General features: G+C 45.8%; 1 protein-coding gene across 2 annotated transcripts; it reads right to left on the bottom strand.

The window, feature by feature from the left end:
* Window positions 1–12487: 12487 nt before the first annotated feature.
* LOC133913222 (growth-regulating factor 6-like) lies at window positions 12488–16339 on the bottom strand. 2 transcript variants are annotated; one of them, XM_062356303.1, is made up of 4 exons: window positions 15769–16339; window positions 14608–14823; window positions 14100–14469; window positions 12488–13635 (listed from the first exon to the last, which is right to left on the bottom strand). In XM_062356303.1, the coding sequence occupies exons 1-4, from the start codon at window positions 16109–16111 to the stop codon at window positions 12816–12818; spliced, it is 1749 nt and encodes a 582-aa protein (XP_062212287.1). In that variant the 5' UTR covers window positions 16112–16339; the 3' UTR covers window positions 12488–12815. The 2 variants fall into 2 exon arrangements, with proteins under 2 accessions (XP_062212287.1, XP_062212288.1); XM_062356304.1 differs by lacking the exon at window positions 15769–16339 and adding an exon at window positions 15022–15756.
* Between the last annotated feature and the right edge of the window lie 4327 nt (window positions 16340–20666).

The following is a 20666-nucleotide window of genomic DNA, read 5'->3' as shown; positions in this document are numbered from 1 at the left end:
TAGTTCTTTTTCTCCTAATAATTCATTACAGCCACTAGCTCGGGCCTTGTAGTGTAGGCTAACCAAAAGGCGGCTGATTGGTTTTTCGTATAGGAAGATATTAGATTAGTGGATATATATAATTTTAGATAGGAACATGTTTAGTTATAAATATATTATTTTAGTTTGACTTACTTATCAGTATTATAAAATTACAGAATAATCCATCATAATTTTAATTCTTGTATCTACTCATATGATATCAGATTCGATCAATTAAATAGAAACTCAACTTATTATCTCTAGATAGATATAACTAATCAAATACTCTTCTTTTCAACAAATATAATTCTGTTCAATCTGTTTCTCCTCAGCCCAGTCTATATGAGTAAGACCTGTGCGGGCAACCAATCACACCTTAATTAACCAGAAAGTAAAGTATTGTTCTTAATCCAAAACACTACAACAAAGAGAAATTAAGTGCTAAACATGTGCACTAATGAAGATAGCTGTTGATCAATAGATCGACGCTTCATGTGAACTCAGCTCTGAAATGACCCTTGGGCGACGACTTCTTAGGGTGTGTTTGTTTACTCTTATGGTATTCTGACTTTGTCCGTGCGTATATTACTATGAAGAAGTTCATTTGCTTGCCTACATACATTATTCCTCCCTGCATCCACAGATACGGGAAACCAAATACTCTTCTTTTTAGAGTCACTACACCCACTTAACCTGTGTTGAGGGTTAATTTCTGACAATGTATCTAGGGTATGCTGGACGATGGGTGTGTGATCAACGTTTCCGATGGTTGGTAGTGAGTGTGTCGAAGGAACTCAAGAACATTAGGATTTATCCAAATTCAGGCCTCTCTTGGGATAATAACCTTACGTCCTGTTTATTTTCTTATAAATTGGATGAACTTGTCCAGAATATTTTTTTACAAGCCCGATCCTCCCCATTTATATAGCAGGATGTGAAGTGTACCGTGTACATACAAGCAGACCATGCCACAAACCAAGACCAAGAACAACCACTACAAGCTAAATAAAAAAGACAATGGTAAAGTGGTTGCACAAATGGTTGGGAGAAAGAAACGGAGGTAGAACCAACTCATTTGGGTGCCAAGAAAGTTAGCACCAAGATGAAGGGGCTCTAATCGGTTTGGGTTCCAAAGAAGACTTGAAGCCCTAGGCGGGTATAGGGATTTATAGACTTGGCTTACAAAATAAAGTGAAGGTTCAAGCAAAAAAGCTAAGTGTATAAGATTGGACGCTATGATGAAGATCGTGATCATCATATACCTAAATCCCTATCCAAAGGTAAAAAAAAAGTAATAGAGCTAGATACAAAATCTTTCAATTATTGTAGCTCATTTGTCTTGTCTAGGATTGTATGTGTATATTTCAATTTATTGCAATACCTAGTGTAAGTTTTTATATGGTAAGTTGCTTGTACTTGTCTCTAACTTATGAGTAACCTGTATGGTTTATTAGTTGTATGTTTTTTTCATGGTATTAGTTTCATAATTGGTATCTTTTATGTGCTATAAACCAATCTATAGGGTACTCTTCCTCATTGTTATTAATAACAACTGCATATATCTCGCAAGTATTCAAAACTTGTATGCACACATTTTGGGGGAGTATATCCTATAGGTTATGATTTTGAGACTAACATGTGTTTCAAGTAATATCTTATGTAATTTCATGAAGTAATCAACAAGTCTCAAGAGGTATGCAATGCTTAAATGCTTCAATTGGTATCGTTGTCAATTCCTTCCTATATTTAAGCTACCTACATGCATGATATGACTTAAACTTACTACTCTACTTATTGTCTAGATGTGCATATATTACTAAATTCCTACAAATAGTATTCACAAGTGGGTTTTATTATATGTATGCACAGATAAATGGGAGTTTATATTATATCATGTGAGTTTCATGAATTATGATCCTTGTTTGTTTTTTTCAATTGATATTAATGTCTCATGTCCTCATAATTAGTATCATGAATTAAGTTCTTACAATTGGTATATCTTTCCAATTGGTATCATTTCATTGGATCATAATTTATGAAGTTCTCTCTCATGTGCTATAACGCTCTCTCTCAAGTTCAACATATGTTTGTAGCACTTTTTGAGATAGTTGACAAAGGAGGATAAGTTTCATGACCAAAGCAAGAAACAACGATACAAGATGTCTAGGAATACTGAAGTTGACAAGTGAAGAGAAGAACAAGATTCAAGAAGTAACATAAGGCACCTAGTTTGACAAAGAGGGAAAAGCTCTTACCTAGAAGTGGTGTCTGAGTTTGCGAGAGACCATTAGTATAGCATATAGCAGCTTTTGAGCCTCTGGGTATTGAGCCTTCACGTCTTGTAGGACCTTACTGATGTAGTACACTGGTCGCTGAAGACCTTTCAATGACCAGGACCGCGCTCGTGACCTGGGGTTAGCTGCAACATATAGCAAGAGCTCCTCACTTGGTCGAGGAGTGGTCAGTACATGAGGTCATGAGAGGTACCTTTTGAGATCTTAGAAAGCGGCCTCTGCCCCGGCATCCACAGGAAGTGGTCATTTTTCTTCAGAAGCTTGAAGAGTGGTAACCCCTTTTTCTCCCACCCTCGATATGAACATGCTCAAAGCTGCCACACACCCTGTTAGTTTCTGAACTTCCTTTAACATAGTTTGGGATCTCATCTGGTCGATGGCCATGACCTTGTCAGGTTTCACTTCTATTCCTCGGCTATATACAAGGAAGCCGAGCAACTTCCCTGATGATACTCTAGATGTGCATTTCTGTGGGTTCAGCTTCATGCGGTACATCCAAAGGTTGTTGAATGTTTCCTTGAAGTTCGCGACCAGGACATCCTTGGTCCTACTTTTCACGACCATATCATCAACATATGCCTTGACATTTCTACAGAGTGTGGTCGTAGAACGAGCTGCATACAATGCTGGTAAGTGTTACCTCCGCTTTTCAAACTAAAAGGCATTTTTACATAGCAAAAAGCCCAAAGGGTGTTACAAAAGTCATCTTCTCCCCATTTTCTCTATACATACTAATATGATGGTACCCCGAGCGGGCATCTAGGAAGCTTAGTAGATCATTGTCGGCAGTTGAGTCAACTAGTTGGTCGATCTGAGCTAGAGGAAAGAGATCTTTCTAGCACACCTTGCTAAGGTCGATGAAGTCGACGCACATCCTCCACTTACCATTGGGCTTTCATACCATGACTGGGTTAGCCAACCACTCTAGGTAATACTCCTCTCGGATGAAGCATTCTTCCAAGAGGTTGTCAATCTCTCATGAAGTGCTTCTTTTCGATCGAGTGTGAATCGATATGCCTTTTGCTTTACTGGTCGCACCAATAACTTGTGCTCGATCACGTCCCTAGAGACTCTGGACATATCATATGGACTCCATGAAAAGACGTTCACGTTCGCCCGAAGGAAATTGATGAATGTGAGTTCCTATTCAGGGTCTAGGGTAGCCCATATCTGGACTGTCCTGGATGGGTCGGAGTTGTCTAGGCAAACTGCCTTGAACCGATCATCTAGATTGTCGATGACGTGGACCTTAACCAGACGATCACTAGACCCAAGGTTCTCAGGCTGCGACACGAGAGTCAATTCAACCATGTCAAGACTCCTCCTATCGTAGTGCAGGGCTGTCTTTGTGTTGCAAAAGACGGTGATGGCCCTTGTTAGACTAGGGATCTTGATGGCCTGGTATGTGTAGTGGGTGATGGCCATGGATTAGGCTATCGTTGGTCATCACAAGATTGCATTGTAAGCGGTCCCAAAGTCTGCCACATCGAACATGACCCTTTTGGTCCTAAAGTTACTCGACGATTCGAAGGTGATGGGTAGCTCGATTTGCTCTAATGGCTTAGCCGAGGAGCTGGAGGCAATTCCGAAGAAGGAAGGAGATGGCTTCAACGTGCTCCTCAAAATCTGCAGGGCATCCAGCACATCGGCGAAGAGTAGGTTGATGGAACTCCCTCCATCGACCAGTACGCGACCCAGTCGGATGTTGTGAACCGTGGGTTCGACCACGATGAGATAGTGACCAGGGCATCTGACACACGCAGGGTGATCTGTTTGGCTAAAGGTGGGAGTACCTCTGATCACTTTATATGCGAGCTTGGGCCCGACGTGGTCGTCCACACCTCACGGACCACCGACTTGCATTCTCTGTTCGAGGAATACATTGTTGCACCCCCCCAAAGATATGGTAGATCATATGATCGGCCTGCTGAAAATTTAGAGCTGACTGGTCAGGATTGGCCCCATCCTCACCATCATCATCACACCTGGATTTACCCTCACCAAGCTACTTGTCGATGATGCCCCTCACGACCTTGCATTCGATCAAGTCGTGGATGTCTGTGCGGTGGATAGGGTAGTAGCCTCGGCCAAATCCTTTTTCTCGAAGCGCCGGTGTGGTTGGCTGGTCTGCTCGACCATCGTGGCATCATATGGTGTTGTCTTGCATTTGCTCTTTTTCTCCTTCCGTCTGATCCCTTTGAAAGAGGCACACTGGTCGAAGGTCAGCTGTGGCTTTAGGCCGCTCTGGCACTCTTGAGCCTCAGTGCGGCCTGCATGCACTTATCCGCGAGCTCGAAAAGCTCGATGGTACTCCATACCTCCTTGGTGGCTAGCTTTTCGATAATCTTTTGGTCTTTATCCTCCCTCCAGAATGCTATGACCACATACTCACTTGAGATCCTTGGAATAGTATCCTGGCATTTAGTGAAACGTCGAATGTAGTCTTGCAATGACTCGCCCTGTTGTTACCTAACCTGGTACAGGTCGTCCTCGACCCCTTGTTAGGCGTAGGTCCCGTGAAAATTGGCGACTAACAGGTCGCACAAGTCCTCTCAGGAGTGAAATGACTTGTGGGGGAAATTCATAAGCCAGGACCATGCTAAATCAGCCAAGGCGGTCGGAAAATAGTTGGCCATGACTTTCCTGTGGCATTTCATGGTATGTACCATGGTGTTGTAAATCAGCAGGAACTCCTTGGGATTGGTCAAGCTGTCATATCTTATAGGTATTACCGGCTGGAACTTGTCCGGCCAGCGCACCTCACACAGCCAGACGGACAAAGCGTTGCTCCTCATATCATAATAGGGAGTCGCTCGCTGATGGGCGGCGACACGTGCTCTAGGAGAGAGACGACAGTCCCGCGGCCCTGGTGATTGGGTGGAGAAGTCCGATGTCTTCTTGCAATTGGGAGGTGAGTTGTAGGGCTGCTTGCCCTTTTCCCGCTCCCACCAAGAACGATCTTTCGGCTCCTGGTCGACCCTCTGGCCCTGGATCATGCCGCGGAGATCGTGTTGATGAAGAGAGTCGCGTATGTCAGTGGGTTGGCTATCTAGATGTGATGGGGGTCGCCGAGTACTTCCTGTCACTGAGGGAACACATGATCTTTCCTGTCATGGGGTCTGCTATGATTCTTGGCGATCGAGACCTTCACTGGTCCTACCAACGAACTCAGTGTTTGCCACCACAGTTTGGCATCTGGCGGTCTCAACTAAAAGGGCGAGATCGCATGTCACGTCCCAAATTCCTAATCGCATGATTAAGTCTAATTTTGCGTCATTAGCATCGTGAATAGTTATGAGGAAATTTATTTTGGAATGCTAGTGCAATTCGTATAAAGTCAATCGGGCGAGAGAAAAAATTTCGAGAGAGAAGAATAGAATTCGCAGTTAAAATGGACACTTTTCTCTCACACGTGGGCCCCACATATGGCCCCACCACCCATCTCTCCCTCTCTATGGGTAGCATCCCAACCACTCCCTCAGCTCTCTCACTCCACTCCCATGCTCCCTCTCTCCTCAACCGGCCAAGCAAGGAGCTCCCTCTCTCCCTCCCTCTCAAGCTCCCTCTCTCTTTCTCCCCCAAAATCTCACCTCAAGAGGAGGAATCAAGGTATGCATGTGGAACTCACGTAATCGTGAGCGCATGAGCTATCCATCCATCCAGTTCATTTTCATTTTCTCGAAGGATTCGAGCCAGTTTTGATATCTTTTGGTGTTCTTGGTTGAAGCACAAGGATTATCAGCGTTCTTCCTCTTTCCGAGCCTTTCCTCCTTCAACCAATGGTCCTCATATTAGCAAAACATTTTGGGTGAGTCTCCTAGGCTCCTATGGCATAGATGCACATTTTGGTTGGATGAATCCCGAGTTTGAAGCTTCAGTTGCAAAGTTCTTGAGTTCTTAAGCTTTGGAGCTAAAACAAGGATTTGGGTAATTTTTGAGTTAGGAATCATGTTACTAGATTGGTGAGTGAGTTCTAGACTCTATAAACTCTCTCAAATATATTTCCCTTTGGTTTGGAGAAGCTCGCAAATCAATCAGCTGAGATTTCCCCATTGAAGTAGCCTCTCTAGACAACTCGGATAATTCGGATTGACCCAGATACTCTGGGTAAATTTGGAGAAATCCCGTTGAATTTTCCTTATGAACTATGGCGATTTAGGGTGCAAATCGAGTCTAGAATCCTTTGTATAGTGTATATCCATGTTTTGGTAGAATAGATTTAGCATGCGAGTTGAATCGGCCGGAGAAAACACTTTGGAACTCAATTTGGCCAAAACACGGATAGTCCGGATCAAGCCAGAGTGTCCGGCACAATCCGGAGTATCCGGACTCGACCCGAAGGGTCCAGGTAAATAGCCGAGAGCCCCACTCAAAGCCTCACCCGGAATGTCCGACCCAATCCGGAGTATCCGGACTCACCCGAAGGTTCTGGATTATGTAAAAAATGGCTTACTGAGAGCCCTCACCCGGAGGTTCTGAAACCTGGATACTCCAAGTTCAACCCGAAGTCTCCGGCCTCCTGTTACTTTTTCATTTCGTTTAGATCGCAAGTTTCGTTATTCCTCAGTATGTCTTACACCTTTGTCTTGTCGTTACGCATCTTGTAGCATACATTGTATATTTCATTAATGCTCATCATTGAACCCGTTCTTCTTTAGTGAATGAAGAACTGGAGCGTGTCGCGACCGTAGTTGAAGGCAATGCCAGTCCCCCGGAGTTTTGTGAGTGTTGCGAGGGTAGGACAAGGCAAAATCTGAGCAGCAAAATATGCATCTGAGCAGCATATTTCTCCCAATACTTTGGATCTCGTATGATATGATGTGATAAATATGCTTTATGTATGTTATGCATGAGTTCGAGTCGATGTAGGGTGTATGATGAGTAGAACCAATATTGATACACTAATTCTACTATCTTGAATAATTGTCGATCTGTATCCTTGTAGCCTAGGTTTAATATGGTATCATTTAACTTAAAATGTTATCCGCGATGCTTAGCAATTGCTTAGGTCATCAGTAGAAGTCGAGCGGTGAAATATTTAATCGTTCGCATGCATAGGTTGATGGTGTCGGTTGGATGAGTGGGGTGGATAAGACGAGATATTGGCGGTGTTAGGGGTGTTCGTACCGTTTTAACGTGGAGTTCCCCTAGGTATGTCAGAAGAGGGACCTAAAGATCGTAGACCGTTTGTATCATTTAAGCACCGATCATTATTGTAGTTAGCTTTAGCATTTTATCGATAACAAGTCAACCATAGCCTTGATGAAGAACCCCATGTTTCATGGACCCAGTAAGCACATAGATACTCGATATCACTTCATTCCGGAATATATTGAAGGTGATCAAATCATTGTTAAGTCTGTGAGCACAGAAGAACAGCGTGCCGATGCCCTGACAAAAGCATTACCAGGGGTGAAGCTTGCAACCATGCGGCTGTTGCTGGGGGTTTGTGAACTGCAACCATGCCAGGATTAGGGGGAGTTCTGTTGGAATAATCCTGACTGGTCACAGCTGCCGCGAGCATCGCAGAGGAGGCGCGTCTAGCGGAAGTACGTGGGCGTGAATACGTGGCTGAGGATTCAGTCCTCAGCTTCATCAGAAGCTTAGGTTAGAATTTAGCTTTCAGTTAGCATTTCCGGTTAGCGTCTAGTCAAAGTAGTTAGTGGCGGGAGCAAGGAACGGATGGTGGGATGGCACGTTCTGCGGCTCACTCGCATGTTTTAAATACCTGTGCACTCATTCATTTTAAGATGCAAATGAAAAACGCAATCAAGGTCTGATTGCCCAAAAACATCCACTCTCTTTTATGCTGTGGTTGCTATCTCGTACAGCCATCCACCTTCAGGAGCGTTTAGGTCCAGGTTGCGTCGTGAGATTGATTCAGTTGTGAGGAAGAGTGATCTCTCGCAAGGCGTCGTGCACTGTGACCTGCGCACCGCCGGAGGCGGATCTCACGTGGACTTCGACATCATCAACCTGCCTCCCGGATGCCGGCCTGACTTCGAGGTACCGGACCATGGGCCGCGTCGGAGATTCCGTCAGGTTCGTCTACATCGACCACACCGGGGACCGTGGTAGCAGGATGGTGACGGTGTGGACTCTGCACCTGGATCACCAGCGGTGGACTCGAGACGAGGAGTTCAGTGTGAGCAGCCTCTGGGAGATGGAGGACTTCAAGAGGGTGCGGTTGCCGGAGACGGTGCCGAAGTGCCCCGTCCTGATGCCGGATGGTGCCCTCTGCTTCCTGCTGACTAACAATCGCAAGAGAAGGGAGGATTCCTCGGATGATTACATCTGCAGCCTTGACATGCGCAGCAAGAGCATCCTTCCAATTTCTTCAAAATACTCTGTCCTCTTGTTCCGGGCAAGCCGCAAGCGCAAGTTGTCGGGCATCGTCATGCAAGGCTGACTGGCCGGAAGTGCATTTGCCTGCCCTGCAGTTGTTTTACTACTACTGCACTGTTTCTTTTGTCTTGCTTAGAACACTATAACCAGCATGGCATATCATAGGCTTTTGGCATACAAATTCATTGTCGTGTATTGCCGAATCACCAACCGAATTTGTATTTTTGTGTTTACTAAAGTTCATATTAATGGCATAATTTTACACGCTGTAAGTATCCCACAATATCAACACGCATGCACAGTACTACAAACACGGCGAGGCATACAAGCGCGCATCGTCCTCAGCGCTGCTCCCGCCTCCGCTCCAGGGCCCTTGCCGAGAGCACCGCAGGCGCCCACGACAGGTCTAGCGTGGGCACCGCGGGCGCCTTCTCCTCCACCTTCTCCATGGCGGCAGGAGCGTCTCCGGCCTGCGCGGCGACGGCGCAGCCGTACCTGCAGGACATCGCTCCGGCGTACTTGGCGCCCGCGGCCCATCCGTTCCAGATGCCGCAGCCCCGGACGATGGCACCTTCCTTGCGTTTCCTCGCCTTCTTCTCTTGCTGCCGCTTCACTTGGGCGCCGTTCTTGCCGGCGCTCTTGCTGCACGCCATGTAGGCGGCCAGGAACGGGTCCTGTGGCGCCCTCCTCAGCACCCTGCCGTGCGGGCCGCTCACCACAAGCGCGGGCCCGACGCGAGCAGCTGCCTTGTGGGACCCGGATGCTGGCACCGCGCGGTGGGCCCTGCACGGAGGCAGGGGCAGCGGCTTGCCAATGCCACTCCCCGCGGCGGCAGTGGCCGGGTCGTGGTCGTGCACGAGCGCGCGGACTGAGCCAGGGCCGTAGACGCACCGCAGCTCGTCGCCCGGTGGTTTGGGCTGGCTCGGGCCGCTTTCGCAGTAAAAGATGGGGTTCGACACGATTCTTGGGGTCTCGGCGAAGGCGAACGCCGCCGCCGGGGGCTGTGGCTGCTCGGCACGCCTGGTCCGGCGGCTCGTCGCCGGCTGCGGCTGCTCGGCACGCCTGGACCGGCGGCTCGTCGCCGGCTGTTTGGTTCTACGGCTCATCCCTCCTTGTTCACTGCGACGTCCGAACACGGTGAGGCGTTTATATAGGAGTTTTTTCTTGTGAGCTCGTGATCGATCGATGGTATCTTGGTTAATCGGTGCAAGTAATCTCTACCTTGGCATGTGAACAAGAAGGCGTGGCGACGTGGTTGGTGTTCCTTTGGGATCTCACGCATGGTTCCCGGCTCGTACCACTATTCTGCCTGCGGCCTTGCGTACGTGCTGCCCGAGACTGACGTTGATCGAATCAGGCCACGCAGCGTTGCGTTTGCATCGCGCTCCCGCGAGCACGGGTCTTGGAGAACGCTGTGGTCAGGACTCAGGAGCCAGGCAAACCTCTCGGTTTTGCTCGGCTAAGATGGAGTGGGAAACAGCGAACTGATCTGTCGAGCTGTGTACTGAGAGATCGATTGGATGGACACCCAAGCGACCCGACCGGACTGCGTGCTCTGCTCTCAAGACAGCGTCCAGAGCGAGTCACGTACTCACGTACCGTGTGTATGCACTGCACGCACCCTCACAAGCTGAGCGCCGTTGCGTGATCAACCGGCCAGTTCGGCATCGGTGTGTCCGTGTGTGATGCTCACTTGCTGATATAAAGATGCGCGATGCAGGTTTTCTCGGAAGCAAAACAATATTGAATGGAACACGGTGTGTACTTCCAGGAGTCCAGGACGCCCCTGCTGCAAAGGAGGCTGGAGAGCTTTACCAGTACACGAGTGCTTTTTATGCTTTCCAGTATTTACACACACAACCTTATCCTCCCCACTACGACACACGTGATTGCAGCTTTGCAGGCATCAACACTTCGACCCATCACCCATTCAAAATTTCCCCTTCCGTGCCTCCAAACAAAACCAGCAATCAGGCAGCGTTTCTTCAAACCATCCAAGACCAGCAATCAGAGTTTCTTCACGTCCATGCCAAGAAAACAGAAGGGAAGAACTATACAGGAACGAGCGCATAGATAGATCGTCATCTTGGAGGACGAACGTCTCATCGCAATCGCAATCTCGGTGGCGCTATGCACTTTCCGGTGTCTATGACCGTAAAGCCGGCGGCAACATCAGCAGTGGCTCACGGAGTCACACTGTGACACTAGTGCACATCACTCGCTCTACAGTAGGGTTCCTGTACAGCGAATCATCAAAAGGGTGACGGCACGCAGAGATGTTTGTAGGCTGGTCATGGGTGCTGGATGGAGGCATGCATGCAATGCAATGAACAATGGAGCAGTTGCTGCATGCACATGTTAATTGGGGAGGGAATAGGGATTGCTCTTTTTTGCAGGCAGGGTGGCAGCGATGAAAGGGAGAGAAAGGCTGGTGGCTGGTCCTGGAATTGTATCATTGTATTCTGCTGCTACTGTTGTCGTGATGAACACTGGAATACAACAGCACCGAGAGTAGAAAACGATCAATGATTGTTGAAGCAGGGTGCGATGAAGTTTCTGCCTACAACGAACATCGAAGTTAGAATTGTTTGGTACCAGAGGTTGTTAAAACTTATTAGTACAAGTTTTTTAGGGTTTTCTTTTCTGCATGAGAATGTGTTGCTTCTTAAATACTTTATTTAGATACAAATCAGAGAATTTGTTGATGATAAGATTTGATATCTATATTGTCATTGCAGTGATGATCAGTTTAATAGGATATTGTTGGACTTTGTCGAATACGTGTAAGTGGTCAAACCGAACAAGTGGTCTCTGACCGAGTGATCTTCGAACAGGTAATCTTCAGTTATAGTTATCCTCGATCAGGTGATCTCCGGCTATGGTTGTTCCTGACTAGGTGATTTTCAAGAAAGTGGTAGGTGGTATCTAGCTAAGGTAGTCTCTGGTTAAGGTGGTCTCTAACTAGGTGATCTTTGAGCAGGCAGGTGCGTGTTTCCGATTGGTCGCATTTGAGCACATGGTCTTCGAGCAGGTGACGGACCGAACATTGACTGATCAAATTCGAGCACATGGTCTTCGAGGAATGGGCGGATTGAGCAGCTGATCTCCGAGCAGGTGGAAGGATTGATCGGATTCAAGAATATGGACACATAGAGCAATCGGTCTCTAAGCAGGTGATCAGACCGAGCAGGCAGTACATGAATAGATGTTGGGATCGAACATGTAGTCGAATTCAAGAAGGCCAAACTGTAACAAAGGATACTTGGATAGATATATGAGAGTTTACATGATCGGGTAGAAAAGATATATTAGTTACAGAAAGTTTAAGGATCAGATAGTATAGCCGAATCATATATATAAGTCTTGTTCGATTTAAATTAGAAGTTATGATATTTTACAGCAAGATATACCGCCCTTTAAATATAAAAAATCATAGCCGATTGAGAAATAATCCAATCGAGCAAACACGATTTATATTACCTTTCATTTTTTTCTCTTTGAAATAACTCTTATAGTCTCTTTCTCTTTTTCAATCTATATTACTATATGTTTTTGATCTTGACGATAAAAAACAAACCACCGATCATCCACGCTTTAACGAGATCCCTCTCTAGCGTGGACGATGACAAAATTCTGATAACATATCCTGAGTGTTGCTCACTTGCTCACAGCTAGAACCTGGGCCAACCAGTGAGTGCACCGGATAAGACAGCAAACAGCATTCAATAAAAAGTCCAGGTAAATTTTGAATCAAAATATGCAGCCTCGCAACAAGATGGATATATGACCGAACAGGGCAACAGTCAGCACACAAACCATTGAACATATGAAGAATCAAAGCAAGAATCGCATTAATCCACGACTGACGACTATGATCACATACTGAGTATTATCAGATGATGTGCAACAACGGTGCACCAAATCCATCCACACCACACATCACAGCCCTTAACCATCCAAGGAAGACGAAAGTTACAAAACCAAGTTAAAAAGGAAAAAAAGAACTGAAATGGCAAAACAACAGATCAGTCTCAAATGACAAACTACAAGGTAAATGCTCGCTCGCGCTTATGGATATATGTAACAAGCTGAAGACTGGCCGATTTGCTTTGGTTATGCCTGCCGTCTTGTTGCATTTTTTTGTTCTCAGGAAACTCACAGTAGGTGGATGTTCGGGTGACTTACAACAATTGAGCCGAGATCATCCCGCACGTTGCTGATGCCATCATAACCACTGTGATTCTCCATCCTAGGGCTGCTCCCGGTGCTACTGGAAACTGATCCAAAGGTGGTCTTCTGCAGAACTCCTACAGGGGATGACCCCATCCCTGGGTTTGAATCCCAGCAATCGGTTAGAAGGTTCAGAGGCGACAGGCAATTTCTTGATTCCGTGTTGCCATTCTTGGTCAAAACCTCCCCTAATGGCCCACCCATAGAAGAATCACGGAACATTGATGTCCAGTTTGCTTCTACCTGGCTAACTTCATCTCTGTTTGCTGCAATGCTGAGACCAATAGGACTATACTCGCGGCTCAGCTTAAGAGGTGATAGCATTAGCTTCTCGTGGATGGGAGATGTGGAGGCCGATGATAACTCAGAGGATGCCATTGGAGCAGATACTGAGAGCTGTGTTCTCTGAGCTTGCATGTCTTCAGTGTCAGGCCATGCAAGACCTCCCTGTGCAGGAGTCCTGGGCCAGTCCACGAAGTGTTGCAGGGAAGCTGAACTCTGGTGTTCATTCAGACTCTGTGAGGTGAGCAGATTGACATTCTCCAAGGAGCTATGAGGAGAGCTCATCAGCGAATCCGATGAAACAAGGCCAAAATCTGGTCTTGAGCTGGTCACTTCAAAAGGATTATTTTGTTTTGAGAATGGAAAGAGGCTGCCGGTTGTGTTTCTTGTATTCGTGGAAGTCAGCATCGAGAGATTGTCAGAGTCCTGAATGTTTTCGGTCTTATGTTTGTTCACTAGTTCCCTGCAGAAATTGTTCGAGAAGGGGATTAGTTAGCAGATGCCATAGAATGACTGAACTGTATTCGTCTTTGCAAATTCATTGAAACACTTCTGTAGTAAGACTGAGAAGGGACTAGATGGTGTAAATCTCACTAACACCACTTGGTGGCACCTATCTAAAGAATGCTTGGTTCTAATCGAAAATAGGATTTGTGATCTGCAATATGAAACAGATTAACCACCAAAACCCTAATGCACAAGTGCACTATCAGACTATCACAAGTGAAGGTGAAGTGCCATGGCATGAGGAATGTAGTAGCAAAAGCAAAGTCACATTAGATTTATATTATTTTGGCAAATGCATAAACTCCCTGCATAAGCAAACTAGCAAGAGAAAAACTGAACATTTTTTATGCGTGTTAAAGCGTTGTGAGCATACATTACAGAAGACTTTCTTGGAGCTGCTGAAATGCTACCAGATTCTACCTGTTATATTGCAGAGAGCAAGGATCACTCGCACCCGCGGCGTAGCTCTTCACTGGCTGCTGGTGCTGATTGACAATGAGGCCAGCAGCAGTAGCTCCGGCGCCAGAGGCGGCCAGAGCACTAGGCTGGGTAGCAGCAGAGGCGGCGGCGGCCGCCACCGCCGCGGACATCGCTTTCGCGGCATGGCCAGGCTGGCCTTCCACATGCTTTCTTGAACGATGGCGTCCCCGGTTCATGTGTCGCTCGCAGTACTTCTGGTCGGCGACCGCGTCCCTCGAGCACCGCCATTTCTTGCCGTCGGTCCGGCGGCACCGCCCGGGCTCCAGATCCGCGCTACTGGAGTAGCCCAGCTGGAAAGATCCCCACCCCACTGCGAACACGCAATGATGCCAATCAATATTCAGAAAAGAAGGAATCAACACAACTTCTATCATATCAATGTGCCAGAACCGAAGCTAGCCCAAAAAGCACTTGGTTCCTATGCTTCTCTCTCTCTTTCTTGGCTTACATGTGCTTGTGCCGAAGTAGGCAGGTGAGTAGGGCGATGATGCGAGGCTCCTCCTGATTGGGACGAGGAGACTGTGAGGTATGGGGCTATTGGCAGCCAGGTACTTGTAGATCAGGGCCTGGTGCTCCAGCTCTATCCACTGAGACGGTGTGAAGGGGCCCCTCAACCTGGCCATTGCCCCCGGCATGCTGCTGCTCAAGCACACGGAGCTCAATCCTGGGAGGAACAGGCAGGCAAAGTTATACCACAGAGATGAGCAACAGAGCAGTGAAAGCCAACAAGGCACAGCCAAAAACATGTACTACTTCATAGAGATGACCACCAAGATGCGTGCGTTTCCTAGTGTAAGTAAGATAAAGGCAAGCAAAGGACACAAAAATCTGGAACAGAGTGCTAGGTGCAAGGATCAGAAACCTGAGAAGCAGCACAGATTCATAGGTGTCCATAATAAGTCGCCCGAAAATCACACGTTTGATGCGCTACAGTAAGCTTGATTCGCGATACTTCGTTATTCCTTTCTTGCATGCGTTTGTACTTGAGCTGTTCTTTGTGTTTTTGAATGAGAAGTGGAGATCGCACCTTTTTTCCTATTTTCTTTTCTTTTTTAGTATTATTATTAGCAAATGTCATGACAAAAAGGAATCCGCACGATCATGCCGTTGGGGACAAGAAAACGTTGGTGGATGTCAGCAAAAAGAACCGCAAAGTTATCTTGATAAATATCAAGAATGGTCCAATAAAGCTTACTAAAATAGTGATAAAAATGAGCTCTTTTTCTAGAGCAAGAACTCGTCTTTACAGTCACTGATCTAATCAAGGTAAGGCACGAACGAAAAGAAAGCAAAACCCAAGAAACTTATTGGCGGTTTGAAAGTGACAACTTATCATGGTAAGGCTCCGAATCTATGCAAAAAAGAGAGAGCACAAATCAGCTCCATTTCCGGTATCAGCAAAGGATAAAGCAAGGAAGAAGCATACACAGCTAAAAAATAAATCTATAACTACCATTCCAAAGTGCAAAGAAAGAAAGCAAGGTGAATCGAAAAGCAATAATACTTGGAAAAGGAATAGATAGCAAGCTTTTCAATCACCAAATCCAATCAACAAGCAACAGAAAAAGATAGCTTTGCATCACCACCACCACCGTCCTCACGGCCTCACCTGAGCAAGAAGCAGGGGTGCCGTAGTACAGCGGCATCACCCCATCAGAAGCCACCGCAGCAGCGGCGGCGCCGGTGGAGGCGCACGAGGACGCGGCCGACGAGAAGCTGAGCATCTGCTCCCCGCCGTGCCCGGGGCTGCAGGAGCCGAGCAAGTACGGCGCCGCCGCCGCCTTGGCCGCCTCCGAGGCGTCCACCCTAGCCTGCTTCGCCCTGCTCCACCCGTGCTCCTCGTTCACCCCCGCCGCATTGCCCCGCCCGTGCTTGAGCAGCCTAGATCCGCCACCAAGCAGGCCCAACTCCGACGAGCCGCCCGCGTCCATCACCACCCCGCCCAGGTCCATGGCACCGCGCCCGCTCGTCGTGCTCTCGCGCTAATGCTGGCGTTCATGGGGCGCAAGAGGAGCGGAGTGGAAGGGGAGGAGACATTTTTCTTGCCGTGGTGCGGTAAGCCGCTGATGCGCGTGTTGGCTGCTCGGTTTCGGCTTCGCTTGCCTTGGCTTGGGTTTTACGGGGGTGGTGGTGGTTGCGGCTCGCGCTCCGGAAACCAGGCTGGTTTTTCTTTTGGAGGCAGGCACGAGAGAGAGAGAGAGAGAAAGACACCAGGGATGACGATAAATAGGGTAAAAATTTTAGGTTTCACCCTACCAACAAAATTGATGGTAGCCAGAGGAGATGGTAATGCATCGGTAGGAGCCTACTGCTAGGCTGAGAGATCTTAGGGTCATGTTTGATATTAGTCTAATCTTCTCACATTTAAATTTAGTTACGCTATATTTTTTTAATAACTTTTCAATTGTTTGTTATAATCCTGACAATCCATATTTTGTTATACTCTTGATTCACACGTTATATACTCAGTTTTTTAACTAAATTTGTCACACCAAAAACTAAGACTAACTTTAACGTGGCAAATATAATTGCAATTCAAACATGCCTTACTGTAGGCTTTGTTACCGTGGTATTTGGTCTTCCTATTCTCCGTTTCAGCAAGGGGTGTCTTTGCAATGTAAAGTTGCGTGAGGTGACCGGAAGATTCAAGGCGATACTTGAAAGATAGTAGGATCTGATATCTGGAAGTTTGATAGGAGTTATTGCATGTTTCTATCTTGGGACAGTGAACCGAAAAAAGATGCACCAAGCGAAACCATGCGAGTTTCTCCTGTCATTCATGCGAGTTTTATTGGTTTTTCAAAGTTTGTGATTCATACATTATTAGGATTTAGGACTGTAAAAGAAAATAGTAGAAGGAAAAAGTCCAGGATAGTGCTCCATGGTTGAGGCCTTTCAGTACGGTGAACCTGCCTACAGAGAGATCAAGTAACAGCAGTTAGGCAGTGACATGATCTAAGATCTAATTATTGGTGTTAGATTCAGGTTGTGATAGGTGAGTTCGGCCCTATCCGCTTATTGGAAAATTAGGTAGAGTCGAGTTGTAGGCCCCCGGAATTGCAACCGATCTACATTGTGCAACATGCGCTTTTAAATCCTAGCTGAAAAGTATGCAATTCATCCTAGGCTATGTTTTTTTTAAAGTCCCTTTATGCTATTCACATATCCGTCGTGAAGAAACGCGGAGAGTCACATAATATTGAGATCAGCTCCATCAATAGATGACAAAAGCAATGTGAATATGCTTAATATGTATTGATTTTTTTCGTTACAACATGCATACTATTACACACATTTATAGATAATATCGTTAAAAATACTCATACATATGTTAAAAACGTAAACACCAAAATTTAAATCTGATAAATAGAATCGTACCCTTACATCTCAAAAAAAAAAAAAGTTTCCGTGCCCGACCTGCATTAATATATCTAATGCAAGCCTAACATGCCTAGTAGTAAGTCGTAACACACGGTTTATTTGCCCGGCCGGTCTTCTTCCGCGTGGCCACTGGGATCGTGGTAGCCCAGGACGGCATGTGCGTCGCACGTGGCAACAATGAAGTGCTGGCACCCGAACAGACTACGAGTTCTAGCTTAGCTTAGCTTTGCCTTTGCTAGAGTAGCTTCCTTCTGTTAGGAAGCCCAGGACGGTCGGAAACAAAGGTGTGAAGACGTCCCCCGGCCGCTTTTCATCGCCGGTTGCGTGTGGTTTCTGCATGCATGCTAATCTTTAGGTCCTGCTAGTGCGGAGTAGAAAATTGTATAAAATATTTTATCGAAAGATTTTTACAAGATTTTATTCTATATCATTTTTTTTATCCAACGATTAATATATGTAATTTAAAAAATATATATATGTGGTATAAAAAAATATCTTTATGTGAAATCGAGTCTCGTAAAATTTTCTTCGCTCGTGCGGTGGCAACCAGTGTTTTTACTCGAAGTGGCCACGGTAACTTGCCATTTGCCGTGAGGGAATGTCTCTGCCTAACCAATAAGCGATGTTCTTTACGGGTGAACTCTGGATCAAATCAATCAAGCCGTGGTAATCCAATCACTCTCGCAAAAGGTTTGGATGGATTAACTCGTCATCCAAACTTTTTTAGAGGTCCCGACAGTTTCACTCCGGTACTTTTTTTTTTTTGACTCTTCGCCACTGAATACAGCTGTAATATCTGAACATGAACGCGCGCGCACTCACCCCTCACACACGCACCCACTCCACGCACACCTAACGTACGCACATGCTAGCCCTACAACTACACACAGCTTGAAGACAGCTTCAAATCACTGCTGCATCCGTTTTCAACTGCCGGATAATCAGGTACTAGCAGTTTGCTCCTCTCTGGGGGCTTTTCTCCTCAGTAATGTTTGCTTAATTAGCTACAAAAGTTACTGCGGGTTAAAAAACCAAAAACTAAAAATCTTACCACATGGCATAATCATAGCACTTGGTGTTAACAATGCTGCAGATGGGCGCTGTGATCCAAAAGAAATGCTCGTGCAAACATATGCCGGTTGCTCGAAGTGTTCCCTTTCACGCTTTGTTTACGCCTCCTGGACGCACTTGAAAAGCCGTCGAGTAGCGGAACGGATGGTCCAAGGGCACGACCGCCTCGCGTGACCTCGCCGAACCACCACGAGCGCCGGGATTTCTTAATGCTACAAAAAATAACTTGTGAATTGAGCTGGGCCTAATCGAGCTTTGTCTCGGAGCCCTTTTTTTGGGGCGGTCGTGATCTCGGTCAAAGAAACGCTGAGATTCTAGCGAGGGGCCGAGCCTAAGACTATTTAACGGATTACTTTTGCGGATGAGAATACCTTCAGTGTTTAAATAGTTTTTATCACAAAGAGATTCTTAATATAATTTCTTTCAAGACGTTATTCTCTATCTTTCATTTCACAAATCTTTTTGAAACTATTGAATATGAGAGAAAATAAATAAAATAAAAACGAGTAGAGAAATTAGGAAAAAAAACGAAATGAAAGGAATACGGTGAGGGTGGTCTAATACCCATAGTGATCAGATGGGTGGGGTTGTACTATTTTACAGTTAACTTTAAGGTTAGGTATAAATAAATGTAAGATTGTAGAGAATAAACTAGTGGGCTTGTTTGATACAACTTTAACCAAAAAAAATTAGAGCTTGGTATCATTAGCTCTAAAAATTTGTGAAGCATGCAGTTGTAAGGTTTTCATATTTGATTTCCATCATAAACTATTTTAAAGTTAGCTCATGCATTTTAATAGACTCTATTTTTCTGTAGTGAATTGACTCTATTTTCCTGCAGTGAATTGCAGGAACTTTATGTTATTTTAAAAGGTTCTTGAAAAAAAAAATCATGAAGCTGTAATTGTAGGTATACGAGAGGTGTTTGGATGAATCATTTTATTTTTATTTTAAACTAAAAATTGATGTTTAAACTATTTATTATATAAACTCCAGATATGAGAGGGTGCTAAGAGCTAGAGCTCTGGAAAAAAAACTAAGTAACCACGTATCCTTTGACACTGGAAGGAGAATTGGCAAAGAAATTACAGGGCATTTGCTTTGTTTTCTGCAACATTTCAGTGTGCCCGGGCCTTCAACCTTCGGGACATGTTTGACTACTAATTTCTGTTTGATGTATTGTAGAGCCCGGTAAAAGTACAATGTTGCGAAGATGCTTTATAAGGCAAGTGTAAACGTATGATCTTCATGCTTCAAATTTAAGCTGAGTCGATGCTGATAGTCAAAACTTTGATAGGTCTACTACATATATGCCAAAAATACATGTACTATGAATTATGAACAAAGAGTGCAACGACTTTCACAACCAGGGTGTGATGAGACCAAGTAGACCATGCGCAATTTGTTTTAGTTTATAGTACTATTAGGTCCGGGTCAAACCTTTCGGGTGGTAGCGCTAGCATCTCTCTCCAGAGATCTCGATCGCTTGACGCAACACGCTTACAAAAAGGAAATCTAGACATCGCAAAGGTCTTCGAAGGTGCATCCGAGACAACGAGGCGCGAGCGAGATCCATCCAGGCTCCAGCAGCATAGTATCACTGTGCCGTTCTCACGCGCGGCATGAGCGAGGCCGGCCCCTGGTCCTGCAGCCCTGCACAAGTATGTGTGTCCATGGACCCCTACATCACCCTTTGCCCCCCTTTGCGTCAAGACGATGCGCAGATGAACAGGTCTCACTGTTCTTTTGGGGTCGCCGGCCGGCCGGCCACCCAATTATGCACTCTTCGTCCATCCAAAGCCCTTTTCGTTGCGGTCCCTCTAAACCTTTTTGCATCGAACAACACCTCGCTCACTTTCTCTCGTTGAATAATACAGTACTTAGGTCGTATGCTCGTGGTAGGAGTTGCAAACATTGGACTATCATAACCAATTTTTTTTCATTTTATTCTCTTTCTGGTTCTCTTTCTTTTATTTTTATTTATCTTCAATAGCGAATCGTGAAGAGAAAGGAGAGAATCTTATTTTAAAGAGAATAACTTTAGAAAGTGACGGG

The sequence above is a fragment of the Phragmites australis genome, chromosome 3 (assembly GCF_958298935.1).
Source record: "Phragmites australis chromosome 3, lpPhrAust1.1, whole genome shotgun sequence".
NCBI lineage: Eukaryota > Viridiplantae > Streptophyta > Magnoliopsida > Poales > Poaceae > Phragmites > Phragmites australis.
The sequence above is the reverse complement of the archived record's forward strand: the minus strand, read 5'-3'. Positions and strand labels throughout refer to the sequence as shown.